Source organism: Rhinatrema bivittatum, chromosome 4 (assembly GCF_901001135.1).
Source record: "Rhinatrema bivittatum chromosome 4, aRhiBiv1.1, whole genome shotgun sequence".
NCBI lineage: Eukaryota > Metazoa > Chordata > Amphibia > Gymnophiona > Rhinatrematidae > Rhinatrema > Rhinatrema bivittatum.
In genome coordinates this window covers 146,668,776-146,692,404 of record NC_042618.1, presented here as the reverse complement: position 1 = coordinate 146,692,404, position 23,629 = coordinate 146,668,776, and the positions used below count along the sequence as shown (strand labels likewise).

The 23,629-nt window shown below is 47.1% G+C and overlaps 1 protein-coding gene across 2 annotated transcripts in view; it reads left to right on the top strand.

The window, feature by feature from the left end:
- BAZ1A (bromodomain adjacent to zinc finger domain 1A) overlaps nt 1-23,629 on the top strand; it is a 514,327-nt gene that overhangs the window by 416,428 nt on the left and 74,270 nt on the right. For both annotated transcript variants that reach the window (XM_029598945.1, XM_029598944.1), the window contains 2 exons: nt 390-583; nt 3,226-3,722. In XM_029598945.1, the coding sequence (XP_029454805.1) occupies nt 390-583; nt 3,226-3,722 (691 nt within the window). The remainder of the gene's footprint in view (nt 1-389; nt 584-3,225; nt 3,723-23,629) is intronic.

Genomic DNA, 23,629 nt, shown 5'->3' with positions numbered 1-23,629 from the left:
CCAAAAAACATTTAAGAATTTAAAATGAAAAATAAAAAATGGGTTTCATATTGACATTAATGTGACATTAATTCAAGTGTATATAAATATGCCATAGAATTGCTGCAGAATCTACCCTTGAGCTGCTGCAGAACGCAGAGTGTTCTATGTATAGGTTATTTTATGAATGAAAGCTGAAAGAAGTTTGGCATTGGAAAAAGATAGGTGAGGCCACTTTTGAGAATGAAGACTTCCTCTAGTTTTTTTTTTTTTATATTGATCATAAGGAGAAAGGGAGATTGAGAAAAGTTTCTCCCTTCTCTTCAGTAGTCTTGCACAGTTTACTAAGAGGGTCTTGCATGCAAGATATGGGTTGCATATGTACTTCATAGCACTTTATTCTTTGACAGATGATTCCTGAAGGAGATTGGTTCTGCCCAGAATGTTGTCCCAAACAGCGATCACGGCGACTCTCCTCCAGACAAAGACCTTCCCTAGAAAATGAAGTGGATTCAGATGTAGAGATTGAGGATGAAAATGAGGGACTGAGTGAACAGGAAGATGAGGAGGAACTAGAAGAACAAGATGAAGATGAAGAAGAGAGGTAACTGCTGAAAGGCCTGAAAAATCAGTAATGTGTTCATCCTGCAGATTGCCTGTGTACCTGTTCTTTATTGCGGTGGATGGCTCCATTGCAGCCATTTGTTGGAAAGACTTCCTTTCTCTTTGTAATGCTCTGAATGTTTTATTTAAACAAGCATAGCAAAAACAAAAAAGGAGGAACAAAGATTGACATAGCTTTTTCATGTTTATTTTTGTGTATAAAGACCAGAAATTTAGTATATGTTTTTAAAATTCAGCACATTAATAATAGTGGGTGTTAAGGTTTTTCTGTCTGAAATGGAGGTCTCTTTGTTCAGGTTTGCCTTCATTTGTTCCTCATTACTCACAGGCCGAAACAGTAAATGTCACTGGAGAGCAGGCGAGCGCCCGCTCTCCCGGCGCACGCAAAGGCCATTCTCCTGTGCGCGCAATTCAGTATTCAAATGAGGGCCTGCGGTAAAAAGAGGCGCTAGGGACACTAGCGCGTCCCTAGTGCCTCTTTTTTGACAGGAGCAGCAGTTGTCAGTGAGTTTGACAGCCGACACTCAATTTTGCATGGGATCTGTTCTCAAACCCGCTGACAGCCATGGGTTCGGAAACCGGACACCGGCAAAATTGAGCGTCCGGTTTTCAAGCTGTGGGCTGATTTTAAATTTTTTTTTAATTAGTTTTTACTTTTGGGACCTCCGACTTAATATCGCCATGATATTAAGTCGGAAGGTATACAGAAAAGCAGTTTTTACTGCTTTTCTGTACACTTTCCTGGTGCCGGCAGAAATTAACGCGGGAATACTAATAGGGCCATCAACATGCATTTGTATGTTGCGGGCGCTATTAGTTTCGGGGGGGGGGGGGGGGGGTTGGCCGCGCATTTTCAATGCACTAATACCCCTTACTGAATAAGGGGTAACGCTAGCGCGTCAAACGCACGTCCAAACGCGGGTTAACAGTGTGCTCCGCCAGAGCGCACTGTACTGTATCGGCCTGATAGTAACTTCTATTTCAAATAGAAGCATCCCTGTACAACCATAGGAACTGACCTATTATCCAACTTCCTTAGGTCCTGGGATAAATGAATAATGGGAAAAGTTGGTTATATAGACTTCTGTTCATAACTATATCAAAAACTAAATGAGCTCTTGGAGACAGAAAATAGAAAAAAGGCAAAACGAAAGATGAGATAGTGGTAGTCCTGAGAGAGGGGTATGCCCAAGGTGCTAATGATGCAAGGCTGATGTGTAGACAAAGAGATTATTTGATAAATAGATGCTGCAACTGATCTATCATCTGATTGGCACAGTTAAGTAAGAAGGTGTAGCTTAGTGATTAGAGCAATGATCTGAGATCCAAGAAAACCAGAGTTCATATCCAACTTTTCCCACTCTCACTTCTTATATCCTTGGGCAAGTCACTTTCTTAGGTACCCACTTAGATTGAAAGCTCTTTGGGGCAGGGACTTGCTGTACCTAAATTCTAATACTGAAGCTGCCTTAAGCATAATTTGGAAGGGCAAGCAAAAAAAAAATTAAAATTAAAAAAAAAAGAAAGAGGAGGGTGAGAGAGGCTTAGAACAATGGTCACTGAGGTCCAAATAAGTAAGCTGATGGTGGTTGGTTAGCTGGAATTATCTGACCTTGAAACAACATTCACCAAAACAGTTAACTGAGCCAATCAGATAGTTGGTGGTTGGGTAATATGTCAGTTTTGAGATATGCTTATCAAATTGTCCCCATGAACAACTATTCAAAAGTGATGGTGCATGAACAAACAGGCAAAGAAATGAGAATCTCAGTACTATAGGAGATATTATTTGTAGAGTCTTTTGTAGTCTACTTGGTAAGTCCAATATAACAGAAGCCCAGCAGTGCCAGTGCCAATCTTTCAGTAGGCTGATAAGGAATAAGGAGTATGCGGGGTAAAAGCAGGTGATATAGAGAAACTGATTCAGCAGAAAAAAAGCTAAATACAGCAGAAGCCAGAAAACCATTAGGAAGAAAGAAGCATGAGGGTATTTAAAAGAAAATTCATTTTTCTAGTATATTTAAAGGGTTGTGGGAGCAATTTTCAAACTATCTGCTTTTATGTAAAGTCAGCAGTTACTTTTTACTTGAGGGTTTATACCATCCACAATTTTTGCTAGCTAAGTTTTGTAAAATTTTAGAATGGGAAAAAATTAACACCATTCATTTTGCTAAGAAATCAACAATTTTTTATTTTTTTTTTTTGCTAGTACTGTTTGACTTATCCAATAATTATATATTACTGGCTGAGAATCTGGGTTTAGTTCCTTGTTAAATTTTTTTGCTGCTCAGGCCAGATAGGACTGGGGTTACTGCAGAGGCAGCTTTCCCATCTCCTGTGTGGGAGGGAACCCAGTCATAGAGTAACAGTGACACCTAACGGTCAGATATAGTACTCTGATCTCAGGATTCCAGAAGAAGCCCTGATGCATGGCCCTCAGTTAAGGATTATCGTTGAGGTAATTGGGCTGTGTAAGCTGGGAGGGGACACAAAATAGATGGAAAAATCCCTGAGAAATTGTGAATAAAGGCCCATGGTTCTAGTTACAGTTGAGCTGGAACCCCAAAGAAGTAGAAGGAACCAAGCAGGCCCTCCCAAAAAATTGTATTATATTCTTTGCAGCTTGCCAAGGAGAGGAAGGTCACAGCTTCGGCTACCACTAAAGACTAGAGGCACAGGTCGTGGAGGTCAGCGACAGGATGCTGGGAGATCAACTCGAAGTCAGCAGAGTACACCTAAGCAAAACTGTCCTGTATCTAACATCACAAGCCGAGGCACAGGGAGGAAGACTAGATCTGCCCCTATTCCAGGAACAAAGCCATCTTCTAGAATTAACAGCCACACTTTACGTCTAAGCCAAGGCTCATCTGAGGGAAATGGATCCTTTATGGAAATAGTGGCACCACGAGGAAGAGGCAGAGGTCGAGGAAGAGGCCGAGGCCGAGGAGTGGGCCGAGGCTACAGGAGTGCTAGTCATTCTTCAGACAGCAGTTCATCTGTTTTCCGTCTCTTTCAACTAGACTCCACAGACTCTGTTCAAAAAACAAGACATTTCCATGATTCCACGCAGAACTTGCTTCCTCAAACAAAGGGAAGAGGCAAGAAACGACAATCCACAGGTAAAAAAAAAAAAAAGCCCCCCCAAAAATAAATAAAACTGTCATTACATAACAAATTTACTAGCCAGAATGATTATATGGGATTGTGTGCTACTTACCATGGTTGAATACTATAATTACTGGTTGATGAGAGATGTTAGTAGTCAGATCTTACCATGCAGTAAAATTGACATGTTCATAAAGTAGTAACCAGGGCAGACTTGACTCTAACTTTAGTTGGAGAAGGCATTAATTTGAACAGAGCACAAATTTCATACTGGACATGATTGGAGATTATTCTTGCAGGGTATCTAAACATTTAGCAGTGATTTATTTTCCTTCTCCTTTGATGTCAGGTTATGACTTCCTGTTTAATAGTGTAAACATTTTCGGGTCACTCAATTTCCTTTGCAGGAATTGCTGGCAGTCTCTAATTTTCATATTAATTTTAAACATTGTACATCTTTTTCTTGTTTAGTTAAGGAGTATGCATAATAATTCTAGGTAAATTGTTTAAAAGAAGTTCTACTTGAAAACCTGCCAAACGCTTAAAGAAAATTGAGTGCTTAATAGAGTGATCTGGGGGCATTGTACTGAACTGTAAGAAGCTGCTAACTTAATTTTACAAGATGGAAGTCAGGTTTTATAAATTAGGAGTAGGAAGGGTATTTAGATTTTGACTCAGTAACTAAGGGTTCTGCTGTTGCAGGGTACCTTTGATGAGCTCCATTTTTCCTAGGTAACAATTCTTGGCCAAGAGTAGCTGTTACATAAGAGGTAAACCCTGCTAAACCTTAGCACATGTAGTATAAAAGTTTATTTTGCTTAAAATAAGTGGTAAAGAAACGACACGTTTGATAGAGATTGCCATTTTAAAGTGAATCTCTTAATTGTTGATACAAAGGAGTATTTCAGTCAGTGTGCACATAAGGTGGAAGTGAAAAGTGGCCATAATATTCCAGTAGGAGACATTCTATGCTCAGGTTTCCTGTGATGTAGTAGCAGGGGCCTACACAGGAGTGTGTTGGGCTACCTTGTCATTGTCCTGCCACTGGAGTACTGAAAGACACTTTAAACCACGTGACAGTTGGGCCCTAAACAGTTGGAGAATATAGTCAAAGCACTGCCACTTATCTACTTAGACTGCCAGTCCACATTGGCTAGGAAAAGGCATGGGTGAGAGAAATGAGAGTTGGCAGATGATGGGGGACAGGGGTAGGAATCAGTGATGAGATGAGAGAAGGGATTGGCTGGGAAAGGGAGGGAGTGAAAGGGGATTGCAGGGGGCATTGGAGAGAGGCAATAGGGAAGCCAAGCAGGGTATGTGATAAAAGGTTATGGTAGCTGGGTGTGCGATGTGAATGTGAAAAAAGGGTGATGAGAGAATGTGGCTGTGAAAAAAGAAGATAGTGGCAGGTGCATGAATGTGTGTGTGAAAGGAGAGATGATATGGGGGGAGGGATTTCTATTTTGAGAGCAAGAGGGTATCTGCCAGGTGAGGGAGAGGATGTGTGAAAGTGGATTCTCTTCTGATCCCTTAATATTTTTTCCCATCCCCTTTTCTCCTTAATCTTTGATTCTCCTGTCCCTAAGATCCCCTCTTCTCTCTTAATTTCTCTCCAAATTTCTATCCCCATTGCTGATGCCCCTATCCTTCCCTGCACCAATTACTAAGATCCCTTTTCCCCTACTTCCCAAAAAAATAGATAATCCAGACATAGCAGAGGTCAGAAAATGACTATTTTTATAAAGTAAAATTCTATATTAAATATCTACGACATGCAAATATGCCATAGAATCTACCCCTGAGCTACTATAGGAATTTGGAGGTTTTGCATATGACTTTTAGTTTTCCCGTCGATAGCAGGGCTGAATTAGCCATGCTGTCTGGGAGTGTGTCGCGACCAGTCAGTAAGCAGAGTTTTCTCAGTTAGTACAGAGTTGTTTGTTTTTTTTAATTTTACATTTTTATTGGCACAGTCTGTATAAACAATACAGTAACAGTAATCATTGATATGACATATAAACAAATTGCATTAAACTTTGAACATAGTACATGAATGCCTCAGTTTTATTTTGCACCCATTTCCCCCCCCCATGCTGAAAAATAGCTCTAAATTTACTGTACGGGTCGACACTACAGTTCCAGCTATTCATCTCCGCCCTTCTCCCACATCGTATCCCACTAAGTTCTCTTTGCACCTTCCCCTGAAGTCTCCAATAATGGGGTACCCATTTGCTATCACTGGGGGATATTTCCCATTTCCCAAGATCCCAATTGTCTCACAAGTCCCTTATACCATCGCAGGTAAGGTTCCCAGACTAAGACATGCTTCTCTATCTTGTCAAGTTGCTGTGCCTGAAGATAGTGCCAATAATACATCTGCCAGAGTCTATGCGAGACAGTAAGCACTGTCGGCACCCAAGCTGACCTCCGGCATGCCGCTACTTCCTGTCGTGCCGCACAGAGTACTTGATGAATTAAAGTTCGTTTCAACCCGTTCCATGAGTCCGGATAAGCTGAGAGCTAGTAAACCTCTGGCTTCAAGGCCATATAGATATGCAGCATCTGGTGAATCATAGTTTGTATCTGTTTCCAAAATGGCACTAGTTTGGGACAGGTCCACCATATGTGTAGAAAAGAACCTTCTTGACCACATTGCCTCCAGCAGATTGCCCCTTGAGTGGGATACATTTTATGTAATTTAACGGGTGTTATGTACCATCTGGACAACACTTTATAATTGGTTTCCAGTATATTAGCAGAGATGAAGTGTTGGATTAGATATCCAAAGCATTGCTTCCATTGTGTAGCAGTCCACTGTAGTTTTAACTCCCTGTCCCATTCTCGCTGGTATCGAGCCTCTGGGAGACCCGATTCCACCAGCCATATATATATATTGGAGATAGCGCCCTTCATTCCCATTTGAGTACAGCACATGGCTTCGAAGTCCGTTTTCTTCCGAAACACATCGACTGTGTGAGATAAGTCCAGCAAGCAATGCCGCAGTTGTAAATAATAATAGTACTCTGTTTCTGGAAGACCATATTGGCTTTGTAAGTCCCGAAAGGGTATAATTTGCTTTTCCTTTAGCAATTGTCCATAATACCAGATCCCCCACCGTCCCCAGCGGTCAGGCGAACCTCCCTCACATGGTACCCAGTTGTTATTTTTATATAAACCAATTGGTAACAACGGTGTAACCAGACATGACCCTGTTAAGCGAGATCTATTTTTCTGCCACAGCCGCACTGTGACCTGCGTAAAGGGGTTAGCCACATCCTGAGACCTTGATTTCCTAGGCATCCCCCAGATTCTATGTGATAAAGATACCCCACCTCCAGTGTCTTGTTCAATCCTTGCCCATAATTTCAGTTCCTTTCCCACCACCCATTCCGGAATGACCCTTAATTGGGCGGCTTGATAATACCGGCCAAAATTCGGCACCGCCAGACCCCCTTCCTCCCGGGGTTTATACAGAACCTGTCTAGTGATACGAGGTGGTCTCCTCTGCCAAATAAAGTGAAATATGTTAGCATGCAGCCTCTTCAGGAATTTAGTTGGTACCTCTATTGGCAATGTCTGAAACAAAGCCACCGTGGCAGCACATTCATTTTAATTGTGGCCACTCTCCCCATCCAGGATAACCTATAGGGGCACCATATCTCTAGATCCCTAGTTGTTTTCGACATCAAAGGCACATAGTTTAAGGAAAACAATTGTTTCCAATCTGCACTAAGCGTAATACCAAGATATTTTAAACCCCTTGTGGACCATTTAAATGGGAAATGATCTTGGATACTAAGTCTCTGGGCATCCGTAAGCGTAAGATTCAAAATCTCCGTTTTTGTCATATTGACCTTAAATCCCGATATGGCGCCAAAGCGCTCCAATTCCTGTACCAAAATTGGCATAGTCAACTGTGGATTTGCAATAGAGAATAAGATGTCATCTGCAAATAACGAGATCTTATATTGGGCTTCCCCACTTACTATGCCCTTAATATCCTTGTTTTGTCGAACCCTAGCCGCAAAGGGCTCCATGAACAGCGCGAATAACAGAGGGAATAGAGGGCACCCCTGCCTCGTACCCTGTCCCAGAACAAAGATGGGAGAATAAGAGCCATTTATTTTGATGCATGCCTTAGGGGACAAGTACATCGCTGTAATCCATGTCCGAAAATTGTCTCCCATCCCCACCTTTCTCAATACACCAAACAAGAAATCCCAGTTTACTCTGTCGAATGCTTTTTCTGCATCCACTCCGATTAACACGGAAGGGATATTGTGCATTCGCGCTGTCCATATTAAGTTAACCACCTTCCTGATATTATCTCCGGCTTGTCTGCCCGGAATGAACCCCGCTTGATCAGGGTGTATTAGCTTATGCATCACCATATTCAGCCTATGGGCCAATACCTTAGCCAGTATCTTCAAATCCAAGTTAAGGAGGGATATAGGTCTATAGGAGCCACACACAGACTTATCCTTCCCCGGCTTAGGTATCACCGTTATGCCTGCTAGCTCCATAGAAGCCGGCAAAGTAGTGGTAGAGAGCAGGTCATCATAGACCACCTGCAAGCGTGAGACCAAAAGATCCTTAAATTTCTTATAGAAAAGGCCTGTAAATCCATCTAAACCAGGCGCCTTAAAAGGTTTCAGACTTGTTATAGCATCCAAGATCTCCCCCTTAGTGATATGCATATCTAAAATCCGGGCTTGGGCATCCTTTAAAGCTGGCATCTGTATCTCCTGTAAATATGCCTCAATCCGCTCGGGCGAAATATGGGGTCCTGACGAATATAGTTCAGTATAGAATTGCGCAAATCTATTCTGAATGCCCTTGTTATCCAGTATATACTTGCCCTGCGAGTCTTTAATTTTAAATATAGTACTCTGGGCAATTTGTTGTTTTAACTGTCTAGCCAACCACCTCCCTGGCTTATTTCCTTCTAGAAAGTGAAGCCCCCTATTCTTATCTAGCTTATCCAGTATTTCCCCGTCCAGTAAGATACGTAGTTCATTTCTCTTTTTATCTAAATCACGTAATATGCGCCACCCTCCATACTGTTTATGATTCCTTTCCAGTCTCCCAATAGCCAGAAGCAGCTCCTCCCTCACTTTTCTGTTCTCTCTTTGTTTGGCCGCCACCCGGGCAATTAGTTTCCCACGTATTACAGCCTTAAAACAATCCCACACTGTCCTTGAGGACACCTCGCCGTTATCATTAAGTTCAAAATAATCCTGGATGTCTTGTGATAAGGATTCACAGAAGTGTGTATCCGCTAGTAGGCCGTTATTCAGCCTCCAGTATTGAGTCCCTAGTTCCTCCTGCACCAATCGAAAGGTACCCTGTATACTTGCATGGTCCGACCATGTAATATTACCGATCTTAGTCTCACTACAACCCATATACCAGAGCTTGCTCCCCAACCACATATCTATTCGTGAATAAGTCCCATGCACTCTGGAAAAAAATGAGTAGTCCCTGTCCCTTGAATGCTGTTGGCACCAGATGTCCACCAGTCCCCAGTGGTCCATCAGCAGTTTCAGCCGTTCCCTATGCTCTTTACTCCCCCCACCAGGCCATTTACTGTGGTCTAATTGCGGGTTCAAAATAGTATTAAAATCCCCCCCCCCCATCAACAAGGTTCCTTGTATGAACCCACCGAGTGCTTGTTCTAACTGGGTGAAAAAAGCCCCTTGAGTTTGGTTGGGGGCGTATACATTAATCAAAGTGACCAGAATATTATCAAGTTTAGCCACCACTGTGATGTATCTACCTTGACGATCTTTTTTACTATCTAAAATTTCTACCCTAAGGTTTTTAGCAAACAGAATGCCCACCCCTCCCGTCTTTTTTCCTTCCCCATTAGAGGCTAGAAGAATATTGGGAAACTACTTATCCCGGATTAATTTCTCATCTTTTCTCAGCAAATGTGTTTCTTGTACAAAGTAAATGGAGGCCTTCTGTGCCTTCGCATCCTTAAATAACATCTGACGTTTCCTTGGATGATTCAGGCCTTTAACATTTAGGGATACCATACGTATATCAGCCATGATAGTTAAATAATAACAGGCTGTGGAAGAGCCTCCCGTCCAGTGTTTCATCCGCACTTCGTACTACCCCCCCCCCCCCCCCTATTTTCTTATAGATGCTTGCCACATACCCCCCCCCCCCCGTATGCCCCCCTCCCCCCAGCCCTAGCCATTCTTAGGGAGGTATTCATCCTCACCCACAACATATAGGAGGAATAACATCATCCCGTGTAGCGTTTACCAAACAACTTAACTTTATAGAATACAATTGCCAATTCAGAAACTGCCCCACCATCCTCCCGCATCATTTCCAACATACGCATAACGCTCTTTTGTGTTCCCCCCCCCCCCCCCCCCCCAAAAGCTGTGTGTTACGAAACTTGGCAGCATCCGCGCCAGATTGTCTCTCCTTTGAACCTCCGCAACAGGATTCACCAGCACCTTAGAATCATACCCATCCAGGGCTCCTCAAATTCGACTGAGGACGTGGAGCCTCTCACCAATTTCTTCCACCTCCGTCCTCAGCACCTCTATGCTCTCTTTTATTTCCATCTTCAGCGTTTATATTATTTCCTTTTTTGCCTCCTGGAGCCATATTTTAATTTCATTCCCCTCTGAGTTGTTGCCAGCACTGGCCTCCGATTTCTGTCCTGCTAACCGCACGGCTCCGTCCGCCATATTGCCTTCCTCTTCTGTCGGCGGCACAGACGGGCTCGCGGCAGATCCTCTGTATGAGAAGTCAGAGAGGTCTATAGTTTTGCGGCGAGTTGCCATCCTTCTCTCCAGGGAATGGGAGCGCTTCGGGGGCTTCTTATCGGGCCGTTTCGCTTGTTTTTAATGCTGTTATTCCCCGTAGCTACCCGGAGCAGGAGATTACCCTGCCATTCGCCTCGGGTGACGTCACTTCCTCGTTAGTACAGAGTTTTGAACTCTGTACGGCTACACAGTGAGCTTCCCGCGCGATTACCTTGTTACCTCAGTCTCTTTTTTTCCGCGAGCAGGACTGCACGTGGGGTTTTTCTCCTCCTTATCTCTAAAGAGAAATTTTTTTACTTTTTCGAATTTTTCACTTTTTCCTTAGCAGTGATGGCTTCTAAGCCTTCTGGTTTTAAGGACTTCCAATGCGGTAAAATTATGTCCATAACAGATGGACATAATTACTGCTATATTTGCCTGGGCCCGGAGCATGACCAAGCTTCATGTCGAGACTGTGGTCGTATGTCGCCCCCAAGGCAACGCGTTGAAAAAATCTCGCATTTCCCTGTACGTACCAGGATCAGTCCAAACAGCTGGGTTATGCCTCCCCTCCAGCAGATGGAGTCAGAGAGAAAACTGAAAGCACCCCCTAGATATACTGGTGTGCCACCTGCGATCCCTCAGTATATTCTCTGACTCCAGCAGATTGAGAGGCATAACCTGCGGTCCTGACCTGGTCAGTTTTAGTACTGGGGAAAAAAAAAAACCTAATAGAGGGACAAGATCAATTGGTTTCTTTCCTTTCTTTCTCTCCTGTCTGTTTGTGTCGGTGTTTGTCTGAGCGCAGTGCGGTTTGGAGCTCAGTGTGGGGCAGGCACAGAGGGCAGTGCCCTCTGAAAGTTCCCGGAATTAGACGGTCCTTGAGGACGGGGCAGAGCTTACCGGTGGGCCGGTCACCCTCCCCCCAATTCCAGGGGTTCCAGCTCTGAAGGGGGTTTAAAAAAAAAAAAAGTGTTTCTTTTTAATTTCTGTTTGAGCCACTTAAGGCCTGTTGGGAACAGGCAGTGAGCTCTTCTTTCTTTAACCCCGGCCTGCCAGAGCCTCTACGGACCCCGGAGGGGATGGCTTGGTCACCCGGCGCGCTGTGCTGGTGAGGTTTATTTACTCACCTCAATTTTGGCGCCTTTTTTCCTCGGGGCTCCATCTTCACTCCAGCGATGCCGCGATCTTTGGCCTGTGCAGCCTGTGGAGGGGCGGGGGCGCGACTCTCCCGAGAGGGCCTCTGTCCCCGATGTCTTCCCGGGGACGAGGGACCCTCTCGGGGGCCGAGCGCTGCCCGCAGCGACTCTCTTCTTCCTTCTTCACCGCGGCATCGCGGCGCTTCAGTCAGCCGTTCTCCGGCCCCTCCTCCCTCGGGGAGGAGTGCGGCGGCCATCTTGGCCATGAGGCAGGCAGAATCGGAGGCATCGGAGGAGGAAATCTCCCCTCCTCCCTCCCCTAGCGAGTGGAGCCCGCGATCCCCGGCCGGTTTGGGGAGCCCTCAAGCCCCTCCTCCCTCTGGATCCATGAAAAAGAACCTAAAAAGGTCAGTGCCATTTTCCTCCGATTTTGTGCTACTAATGCACAAAGCTTTTTTACAGGCTGAGTCTGGTTGGGAGGCGGAAGTCCCTTCTCCTCCGAAGATCCCCAAAACTTCCTTGCCCCAGGGGAAGCCGCTAGGCGTAGGGTCCTCTGGGGCTAATGTTCCCCGCCCGCGGGGGGGGGGGGGGGCTGAGGGCACAGGGGACGCGGAAGCTGCCCTGAATCCTCCGGAGCCTTCGGATTTGCTGACGGCGGACGAACAGATGTCCGTAGAAGGGGATGACCCCCAGGTACTCCGTTTATTCGGCAGGATGAGTTAAGCTCCCTTATTCTCCATGTCTTGCTGGAGCTGACAGCACCACCCCAGGACACTGACACTTCTACAGGGGATATCGTTATGGCGGGACTTCGGGCCCCCCCTCAGACTTTCCCATTCCATCACAAAGTTTTACAGATTGTTTCGAAGGAGTGGGAGCTGCCAGAGGCTTCCCTGAGGGTGACTCGAGCTATGGAAAAGCTATATCCCTTGCCTAAGGAATCTCTGGATCTTCTAAAGACACCTGCAGTGGATTCAGCTGTCACGGCGGTGGTCAAACATACAACTATCCCTGTTACGGGTGGTATAGCTTTGAAAGATCTCCAGGACCGTAAGCTGGAGGTCTTGTTGAAGCGCATCTTTGATGTGGCGGCCCTAGGTGTCCGAGCAGCGGCGTGCAGCAGCCTTATGCAGAGGGCCAACCTGCGATGGGTCCAGCAGTTGCTGACCATGCAGGAGCTTCCTCCGGGTGAGGCAGAGCAGGCCAATTGTGTGGAAGCTGCGGTCGCTTATACAGCGGATGCTTTATATGATTTGTTGCGCACTTCAGCTCGCATTATGTCATCGGCGGTTTCAGCCAGGAGGTTGCTGTGGCTCCGTCGTTGGTCGGCGGATGCCACCTCCAAGGCAAGATTAGGTTCTTTCCCCTTTAAGGGCAAGTTGCTCTTTGGCGAGGAACTAGATCAGCTCATTAAGGACCTGGGAGACAACAAAGTATATGTTACCGGAGGATAAGCCTCGTCAATCTCGGTTGTTTGGAAATGCTAGGGCTCGCTTTCGGGGTCAAAGGTGTTTCCGTGCGGGAAGAGGTGATGCTTTTCCCCAGAGGCAACAGGCAACGAGAACCCAGTCCTGGTCTCCTTCCTTTCGTGGCAGGAGGCCTCAACGAGGAGGCTCCTCACAAAGTTTCGCTACCAGCAAGCCCGCGCAATGAAGGTGCGCAGGCCCATTCCTCCGTTCCCGTTATCGGAGGTCGGCTGTCCCGATTTTGGGAGGCGTGGGTCAAAATAACTTCGGATCAATGGGTCCTCGACGTTGTTCGGTACGGCTACGAATTGGATTTTGTACATCCCCTCCGGGATCTTTTTATGATATCGCCATGCGGTCCGCGGGAAAAACAGATGGCTATAGCTCAAACACTCGATCACCTACAGGCTCTGGGAGCAGTGGCTCCGGTCCCGCTGGACCAACTCAGGACGGGTCGGTATTCCATATACTTCCTGGTTCCCAAAAAGGAGGGCACCTTCCGGCCAATTCTGGATCTCAAGGGGGTAAACAAGGCGTTACGTGTGCCTCGCTTTCGGATGGAGACTCTAAGGTCTGTTATTGCGGCCGTCCACAAGGGAGAATACTTGGCTTCTTTGGACTTGACCGAGGCATATCTCCACATCGGAATCCGAGAGCGACATCAAAGATACTTGAGGTTCATGGTGTTAGGGTCCCATTACCAGTTTTGTGCCCTCCCCTTCGGACTGGCCACCGCGCCGCGAGTGTTCACCAAGGTTCTCGTAGTGGTCGCGGCTTCTCTCCGTCGGCAAGGAGTACTTGTACATCCCTATCTCGACGATTGGCTCATCCGGGCAAAGTCGTATGCGGCCTGCAAACGGGCAGTTTCCTTGGTAGTGCGTCAACTTCAGTCGTTGGGTTGGGTAGTCAACTTCGTGAAGAGCAGACTCGAGCCGACCCAACAGTTGGAGTTTTTGGGCGCTCGGTTCGATACCTTGGTGGGCAAGGTCTTTCTTCCTCGTCAACGCATGCTCAATCTCATGACACAAGTGCGGCGCCTGATGGATCTTGCGACTCCCACGGTTTGGGATTATTTATAAGTCATTGGTCATATGGTATCTACTTTGGAGATGGTACAATGGGCTTTTGCGCAAATGCGGCCCTTACAAAGAGCACTTCTATCTCATTGGGATCCCAGATCAGAGGATTACGGGATGGAACTACCTTTGCTGGAGGAGGCCCGCTCCAGTCTCTCCTGGTGGCTAACTCCAGACAATCTCCTACAGGGAGTGGACCTGGAACCTCCGTCTTGGATGGTGGTGACGACAGATGCCAGTCTTTCAGGCTGGGGGGCGGTCTGCCAGTCCTGAGCAGTTCAGGGTACCTGGTCAGCACGCCAGTCCACTTGGTCCATCAAACGCTTGGAGACCAGAGCGGTACGTCTGGCCTTGCGTCGCCTCCTTCCCATGGTGAGCAGCCGACCGATAAGAATTCTGTCTGACAACGCGACCACAGTGGCATACATAAATCGGCAAGGAGGCACAAAAAGTCAAGCGGTAGCGACAGAGGCGGCGTTGTTGATGGCCTGGGCGAAACGACACGTGTCGCGCCTCGCGGCCTCCCACATTGCCAGCGTGGACAACGTTCAAGCGGACTACCTCAGTCGGCAGCACCTAGATCCAGGAGAATGGGAGCTCTCGACAGAGGCGATGTGTCTCATCGCTCGGCGTTGGGGGACTCCGCGTTTGGACCTAATGGCGACTCACAAAAATGCGAAAGCGGCGCGTTTCTTCAGTCGAAGAAGAGAGCACGCGTCGGAAGGGGTGAATGCGCTAGTACTTCCGTGGCCCCGTCACATCCTTCTTTATGTGTTTCCTCCGTGGCCCCTGGTGGGGAAAGTGTTACGACGCATAGAGTCCCATCAAGGTCAGGTGATTCTCGTGGCTCCGGAATGGCCGCGTCGCCCGTGGTTTGCGGATCTCGTCAATCTGGCGGTGGACGGTCCTCTACGTCTGAGTCATCTTCCCAATCTTCTGCGTCAAGGTCCGGTAGTTTTCGATCTGGCGGATCACTTTTGTCTGGCGGCTTGGCTTATGAGCGGAAGCAGTTAAGGAAGAGAGGTTATTCGGATGCGGTTGTGTCTACTCTACTTCGGGCGCGTCGGTCTTCTACTACGCTTGCTTATGCCAGGGTCTGGAAGGTTTTCCATGATTGGTGCGCCGTGTTAAGTATATCGCCTAGACGTTCGACCGTGCCTCAGATCCTTATGTTCTTACAAGATGGCCTGAAAAAGGGTTTGGCGTATAATTCGCTTCGAGTCCAAGTAGCGGCTCTGGGATGCTTGAGAGGCCAGGTTGAAGGGTCCTCCCTTGCGTGTCACCCAGATGTGGCTCGTTTCTTGCGAGGTGTTAGAAACTTGCGTCTTCCTTTTAGGTTTCCCTGTCCTTCCTGGAACTTGAACTTGGTACTCCGTGGCTTGTGTGTGGCCCCGTTTGAGCCTATTAAAACGGCTTCGTTAAAGGATCTGACCCTCAAGACGGTATTTCTTGTGGCCATTTCCTCGGCTCGTCGTGTGTCGGAGCTTCAGGCTCTTTCTTGCAGAGAACCGTTTTTGCATATTTCTGCCTCGGGAGTTTCTTTGCGAACCGTACCCTCCTTTTTACCTAAGGTGGTCTCAGCGTTTCATGTCAATCAGACGGTAGAGTTACCTTTCTTTTCAGAAGAGGACATGCAGTCCTCTCAAGGTAAGGACTTGAGACGTCTGGACGTCTGTCGAATTCTTTTGCGCTATTTGGAGGTTACCAACGACTTTAGAAAGTCGGATCATCTTTTCGTGTTGTGGAATGGACCCAAGAAGGGTCTTCAGGCGTCCAAAGCTACGATTGCACGCTGGTTAAAGGGTGCTATTGCATCCACGTATATTGGCTGCGGTAAGCCTGTTCCTGATGGGCTTAAAGCTCATTCGTTGCGTTCTCAAGCGACTTTGTGGGCAGAAAATCAATTGGTCTCTTCTCAGGAGATATGTAGGGCGGCCACTTGGAAATCTTGGCATACGTTTGCCAGGCATTATCGCCTGGATGTCAGTGGTCCGTCCACACAGTCGATTGGAAGCAGCGTGATTCGAGCGGGACTCTCAGGGTCCCACCCCAGTTGAGGCGGCTTGGGTACATCCCAGCTGTCTGGACTGATCCTGGTACGTACAGGGAAAGGAAAATTAGGTTCTTACCTTTGCTAATTTTCGTTCCTGTAGTACCATGGATCAGTCCAGACGCCCGCCCACGGTCTTCTGGGAGTCCGCTCGTGTTCCATAATTTTCTTTTTACATTACAGTTTATATCCACCACAGACGCAGTGTTTTTTCAATGTACGATTTGTCATTGTTTCATGTTTTGACTGTACACCTTTTGGTGTCCTACTTGTTTTTCTGATTTGTCTGTTATCAAGGAGGTTACTGTTTGATCTGACCTCTAAGTTGAAATTACAATAAGTAACGTTATATTTTGGAAATCTATTGGGGGCAGTATTTGCAGTGGCTGGATTCTTACTTCTGCTTTGATATCACATATACTGAGGGATCGCAGGTGGCACACCAGTATATCTAGGGGGTGCTTTCAGTTTTCTCTCTGACTCCATCTGCTGGAGGGGAGGCATAACCCAGCTGTCTGGACTGATCCATGGTACTACAGGAACGAAAATTAGCAAAGGTAAGAACCTAATTTTCCTTTTAAAATCACCATCAACACAGTCTTCGCCGGGACCGGCGAAGAGACCAAAGAAGAAGCCAGTTAAAAGGTCAGCGTCGCTAGAGGGTGCCTCGGCCAGGTTGATAATGCCACCAGGGTACTTTTTATAGCGTTTTTTAAAATAACACATAAACAGTACATCATGGTGAACACAGTGCTTCTCATGCATTCAACATAGCAATGCAATAACATGTAAGGTTACTAGCAACATGCCCTGAACTAAGACCCGATTGCTCTGCCCTCCCCCTACCCCCCACCAGGATAATTCCATGCTGCAACTATGTGTCTGAGTATCTAAAACGAAACGCAGAGATAACCTGTGAAATTCAATCATTCAGAATCTGACTTTGTGCTTTGTGGTAAAGCTTGAATATAAGGATCCCATATCTGCAAGAACTTTCGTCGAAGTCGTGGGGAAATATGAGCCATCAAATTTTCTGTTTGCATCATGTGATGTAAGTGGTTGCGCCAGGCCCAAAAGGAGGGTGCCATCGGTTCCTTCCAATTGAGAAGTATTAATTTTTTCCCCACAAAGCATGCTTTCATAAACAGGCGGGAGCCCGCATCTCGAATTAGCAGGGGGGGAATACATTCAAAGAGGAGCAATAGAGGGGACGTTTGCAAAGGGATGCCCAACAGCCCAGCCAGGTAGCGTACTATGCGTCCCCAAAACCGCTTAATTAAAAAACATTCCCAAAACAAATGCAATAGAGTACGAACTTCTTTGTTACATTTCCCACACGTTGCCACCGGTATCAAGGCTGTATGAAATGCTACCTGCGTGGAAATGTACGCTCGCCATAGAAATTTGTATTGCATTTCTCGATAATATGAGTTGGGTGAGACCACCTCTATATGCCTAAAGCAGGCACCCAATTGTGCTTCTGTAACCCGAAATACTCCATCCTTGTCCCATCTTTCCAATAATACAGAACACGGATTCTGATAGGCAGCTTTCCTTAATTTTTTATAGTAGTGCGAAAGTGAAGCACGGTCGCCTTCTCCAAAAGAAAAAAATATGCCACAACTTGGAACACGGTTGGTAGTAAACTGGCTCTTGGTACCGATTTAACATAGTGGAGAATTTGCAGACATGAAAACACTGAAAAGTTTTTTAAGTCATAGAGTTCTAACATTCTTGGAGGGGTTAGTAACTGCCCTGTGTCATCTAAAATATGTCCCAGTTGTGTGATATCCTTTACTGCTCAAGTTCTGAAAACTGCAGACATAGAGCCCGGAGAGAAGTCTAAATTGCCCCTCAGAGATAAGATATATGCACACACCTTGGGTAATAACAGCAATTTAGTTAACTGATGCCATGCTTGTCGGATTGGAGAGACCAGACCAGCTAAATGCTCGGGTAAATTCAATTTATCCACCGTGATCTGTAAGGCAAAACACAGGTCCAGGGAACCGAGAAGAGTTCACTCAACCTGACGGTTAATATAAAAAGTGTCTCCCACCAACCATTCCCTCACCACCCTGAGATTACTAGCCAAGTTATAAAGGCGAAAATCCAGGATGCTAAGACCCCCTACTCCCCATTTATCATTCAGCCTACGTAACACTATTCTAGATTTCTTACCCTTCCAAAAGAACATCCACATCCCTCGTTCCAATTTTTTTTTTAACATCCTTGGCTTTCATGATCAGCAAATTCTGGAAAACATATAGCCACTTAAGTAAAATGATCATCTTAAAAAGATGTATGCGACCTCCCAAGTGACTTTTTTTTTTTTTTATGCCAATACTAATGTTTACTTATAGACTAGTGGTGGTGAAAATGTGGCTTTCCTAGCTTGAAGCCAGATGGACTCGGGACCAATGGGTTATGCTACCCTGCCAGCAAATGGAGATGAGTCAGATTTCAAAGCTGATGTCACCCTAGATACATCCCTGCAGTGACCTCAGCCCTTCAGTATTCTTGTCAAAAGGCACTGTGGAGATACTATTAAAAAAAAAAACTTTATTTAAAATATGATTAAAAACTTATAACCATAACTATACTCAACCAATCATAAACACTGAATCCCAGTAAGAATATAGATGCCCTGATCAAGGGAGTGTATGACAGCTTACTTGTAACCTCTTGGAATTGATATCCATTCCACAGGCAAATCCTTGGCACTGTTCTTGGGTAGCTGTGGGCAGGATGCTGAAGTCCATCTGTCTACTCTAAGAAAAACAAAATTATCAGGTAAGTAATTTCTCCATTTCCTAGCATGTAGCCAGATGGACTCAGGACCAACAGGATGTACAAAAGCTATTCCTGATCGGGGCTGGAGGCTGCCCGCTGTCGGATTAACACAGCCGTTGCAAAGGTTGAATCCTCTCAGGCCTGTACGTCCAGGCGATAGAATCTGGAGAAAGTGTGCGAGGTGGACCACGTCGCCATTCAGCAGATATAGACGGGAGACAGCAGTCTAGCTTCCACCCATGAGACCGCCTGAGCCCTAGCGGAATGAGCTTTAATCTGAGAGGGTACTATCTTTCCTGCCACTACATAGGCTTCCATGACCACCTCCTTAATCCAACGAGCTATGGTAGCCTGCGAAGCTGGTTTGCCCCGCTTCCTTCCACCGTGAAGGACAAACAGGCGGCAACGAAATGGACTGATACAAATGAAACTCCAAGACTATCTTGGGCAAAAAGGATGGAATGGTACGAAGCTGTAATGCTCCTGGAGTCTCCCGGAGGAATGGTTCGTGACAACAATGCCTGTAGTTCAGAGATGCAACGTGCTGAGCATATAGCCACTAGGAACACCATTTTCAAGGTTAATAAACGCAAGGAAAAGCTGTGCAGTGGCCGAAAAGAGAGCCCTGCCAAAAAATCTAATATTAAATTAAGATTCCACAAGAGAACCAGCCACCGTAAGGGTGGCCAGAGATGCTTGACCCCTTTCAGAAAACGGGCCACGACCGGATGAGCTGACAGGCAGGTTCCGTTTACCTCGCCCCTGAAATAGGAGAGAGCTGCTACCTGGATCTTCAAGGAGTTAAGGGTCAAACCTTTATTCAAGCCGTCCTGCAAAAACTCCAGAATTAGTGGGATTTGACCACCCGAGGGGGGACATTGCATTCCTCGTACGAGGCCTCAAATACTCTCCAGACCCGCATATATGCTAGGGACATAGAGAACTTCCATGCGCGAAGTAAGGTGGCAGTTAGTGCTGCAGAATATCCTCACTTCATCAGGCGAGCCCTCTCAAAGGCCAAGACCATAAGACAGAATCAAGTTGGATCCTTGTGAAGGACTGGTCCCTGCTGTAGCAGGTTCCTGTGCGGTGGGAGGCACAGGGGGGCCTCCACCAGGAGTCTCCACATGTCTGCATGTCATGGATGCCTTGGCCAATCTGGAGCTACTAGTAGGAATAATCCCCTGTGGTTCTTGATTCTGCAAATGAGCCTGCCCAGCAGGGGCCACAGAGGGAAAGCCGTATAGCAACTCTTCTTCTGGCCAGGTCTGAACAAGAGCATTGATCCTCAGGGACCACTGAACTCTTCTGCTACTAAAGAATTGGGGAACCTTCGCATTGTGAGATGCAGGCAGCAGGTCGATGAACTGGAGACCCACAATCTACTATCAAAGGAAAGGTTTTGGCCGACAACACCCACTCTCCTGGATCTAGACTCTCCCTGCTTAGAAAGTCTGCTCTGACATTGTCTTTTCTTGCAATGTGGGAGGCTGAGAACATCTGTAAATGTATTTCTGACCATTCCATAAGGAGATCTATCTCCTGTGACACTTGCTTGGCTCTTGGTTCCACTCTGGCGGTTGATGTAGGCTACTGTCGTTGCGTTGTCTGACATTACAAGAACTGCTTGACCCTAGAGTCTGTGGCTGAATTGTAGACATGCCAATCTGACTGCCCAGGCTTCCAGGCAGTTGATGTTCCAGAGGGGCTTCTTCCTCGGTCCAACATCCCTGGGCTGTCAGTTCCTGACAGTGAGCTCCCCAGCCCCAGAGGCTCACATCTATTGTGAAGAACAGCCAGTTTGGAGAAGACGGATACACCTCTGCTCGGATGAGCTTCCTACAGCCACCACTGGAGCCGAGAGCATAGTCCCATTGGTTATTGGAGGCAAATCAAATAGTCTTGAGACTGCGGGTTCCAACGTGAGAGTAGTGAGCGTTGAAGTGGTTGCATGTGTGCCCTCTCCCACGGCACTACCTCCAGGGTTGCCGCCATCAAACCGAAAACTTGGAGATAGCTCCACACCGTCGAGCGTATAGTGCTCATCAACTAACTCACTTGGAACATCAACTTCCTTATCTGTGTGGTCGAAAGGAAGACCTTTCCCTGCTTGGTATCAAACCAGACTCCCAGATATTCCAAGGACTGGGAGGGCTTGACTGCTTTTGTCCAGGTTTTCGACCCAACCGAGTTCCTGAAGCAAGGAGGTCACCCTGTTGGTCACCCAGAGACTCTCTTCCACGGATTTGGCCCGGATCAACCAGTCCAAGTATGGGTGCACCAGGATTCTCTCTTTTCTCAATGCTGCCGCAACGACCACCATAAACTTGGAAAATGTTCTGGGGGCGGTGGCTAGGCCAAAGGGCAGTGCCTGGAACTGATAATGGCGACCCAGTTCCGCAAAGCGTAGGAAACTGTGTTCTTGATGGATTGGAATATGTAGGTAGGCATCGGGTAAGTCCAGGGAGGTTAAAAAGACTCCCAATTGTACAGCCATTATCATGGAACATAGTTTCCATGCGGAAATGATTTACTTGTAGATGTCGGTTGACATTCTTGAGGTCTAGGATGGGGCGAAAGGAACCTTCCTTCTTGGATGCGATGAAATAGATGGATTAGCGCCCCATATCTTCCTGGGGTGCTGGGACTGGGACTATAGCCCTCATCCTAAGGAGGCTTAAAAAACTAGTCTCCACTGCATACTTCTTGTGCTGGGAGTGGCAAGGAGACATCATGAATATGTCCTGAGGAGTGCTGTGAAATTAGAGCGCATAGCCTTCTCGTATGACCTCCAATACCCATTTGTCCGAAGTGATCTCGACCCACCTCTGGTAGAAGAGGGACAGTCGACCCTCCCCCCCCCCCCCCCCCATCTCCTTGTTCCGAGGGTGGGTCAGCAAAAATTGATTTGGGGGGGGGGGGGGTTGTTAGGCCAACTTGAACCCAAGCCTGCCCCTCTCTTGGGCTGTCAACTACGAAAGGACTGAGACCTCCCAAAGGCCGAGACCTCTGTAGGGGCGAAAGCGTTGGGAGCCCATGGATTGACCTCTCATAGGCGAGGGGTGCTGTAACTGTTTTCGCTTACCTTCTGTTTGCTGGGGAACTGTAGATTCATCCCATTTACTGGCCAGCTTTTCCAATTCGCTTTTGAAAAGGAGTGATCCTTTAAAGAGCATCTTTGTAAGATTTGCCTTGGAGGTTGCATCTGCTGACCAATTCCGCACCCATAGTTGTCTTCTGGCCACCACCACTGAGACCACTCCTCTGGCCAAAGTACGGACTAGATCCAAGCCTGCGTCAGCTAAGAAGGTGGCGGCAAGTTCCATAACCCCTCTGGAATTCACCCCCCGAGTCAGCCACCTCCTGAGAGAGGAGTAGGCACGAATAAGCTACCAGAGCACAAGAAGCAATCTGTAAGGTCATTGCTACTGCGTCAAAGGCCTGTTAAGGATGGGCTCCATCCATCTAATGTGCACATCCTTTAAGGCCACTCCTCCCTCCACTGTGAGAGTTGTTTGCTTAGAGATGGCACAGACCAGTGCATCCACAGACCAGTGCATCCATTTTAGGGAAACACAAATGCTCTCTCACTGCCAGATCCAGTGGGTTAGAGCTTCTAATGCTCATCCCCTTAAAAACTTGCTTCTGGGTCATCCCATTCTCATTCCCATTCCAGTACTGGAAAGTAGCAAGAGGCTTTCTGTAGGGAAATCAGAATGGGATTCTTTTTTGGTTCCGTCACAGAGTTTTCCCCAGGAACTCCCAGCATCTTCAGGGTCTGGGAAACCAGGACCGGCAATTCGTCTCTATGGAAAAACTGTAACATGGTCTGATACAGTTCTAAACCAGGGGAATTTCCCCATCTTCCAAGGAATCTGTATCCTCGTCTTCATCCGTGCCATACGGATCCCTGCCAGGGATACCCCAGGTGAAGCAAAGTATGCCTTGAGATCTGCCAATAGGACTGGGAGAGGGAGGTCTTACTGACCGAGGTTCCGTCCGGACAGGGGCAAGTGAGGTAGCAGACTGCACCTGTACGAAGGCCTGAAGGCCCTGGTAAAATTCCACCCAAGAGAAGGCAGCTGGGTCCATGCTTAGCCCAGGAATTACTGGGGTAGGTGCTGCTGAATTTCCCTCTCCCATGGATGACCCAGTCCCGGGGGTACTCAGATCTGGGGTACTTCCAGTTAAGGCTGTGGCTAACCCATCCTCTGAATGGGAGGAGCAGGTCTTAGCAAAGTCCAGGGAGGCCAGCTCTCCCTGGGCTTCCTCACGGTGCTGACATAAGTTGGAATCCAGGTCAGCAGCGCAGAGAGAATGGCGCTTATGTTTCTTGGCTGCCAGAGCCATTGACTGTGGTAGCTGTGTATTCTGTTGGCTCGCGCTTAAAATTTTATGCACACAGATTTCGGGTGCCTAGGCGGGATATGGCGAGGCGCATGCACAGCCTGTATGCCAGGTTTACCTGTATACTGTGCTTAGGTTGTGCGCGTATGTACGTGCGCGACGTTATGTACAAAGCGCGTGCACAGAGCCAACACACTGCGCATATCAACGTTCTATGGAGGGCAATACGGCACACACAAAGATGTGTGCAAGATTGCGCCACCAGGCCTACCATGCGGTGTGC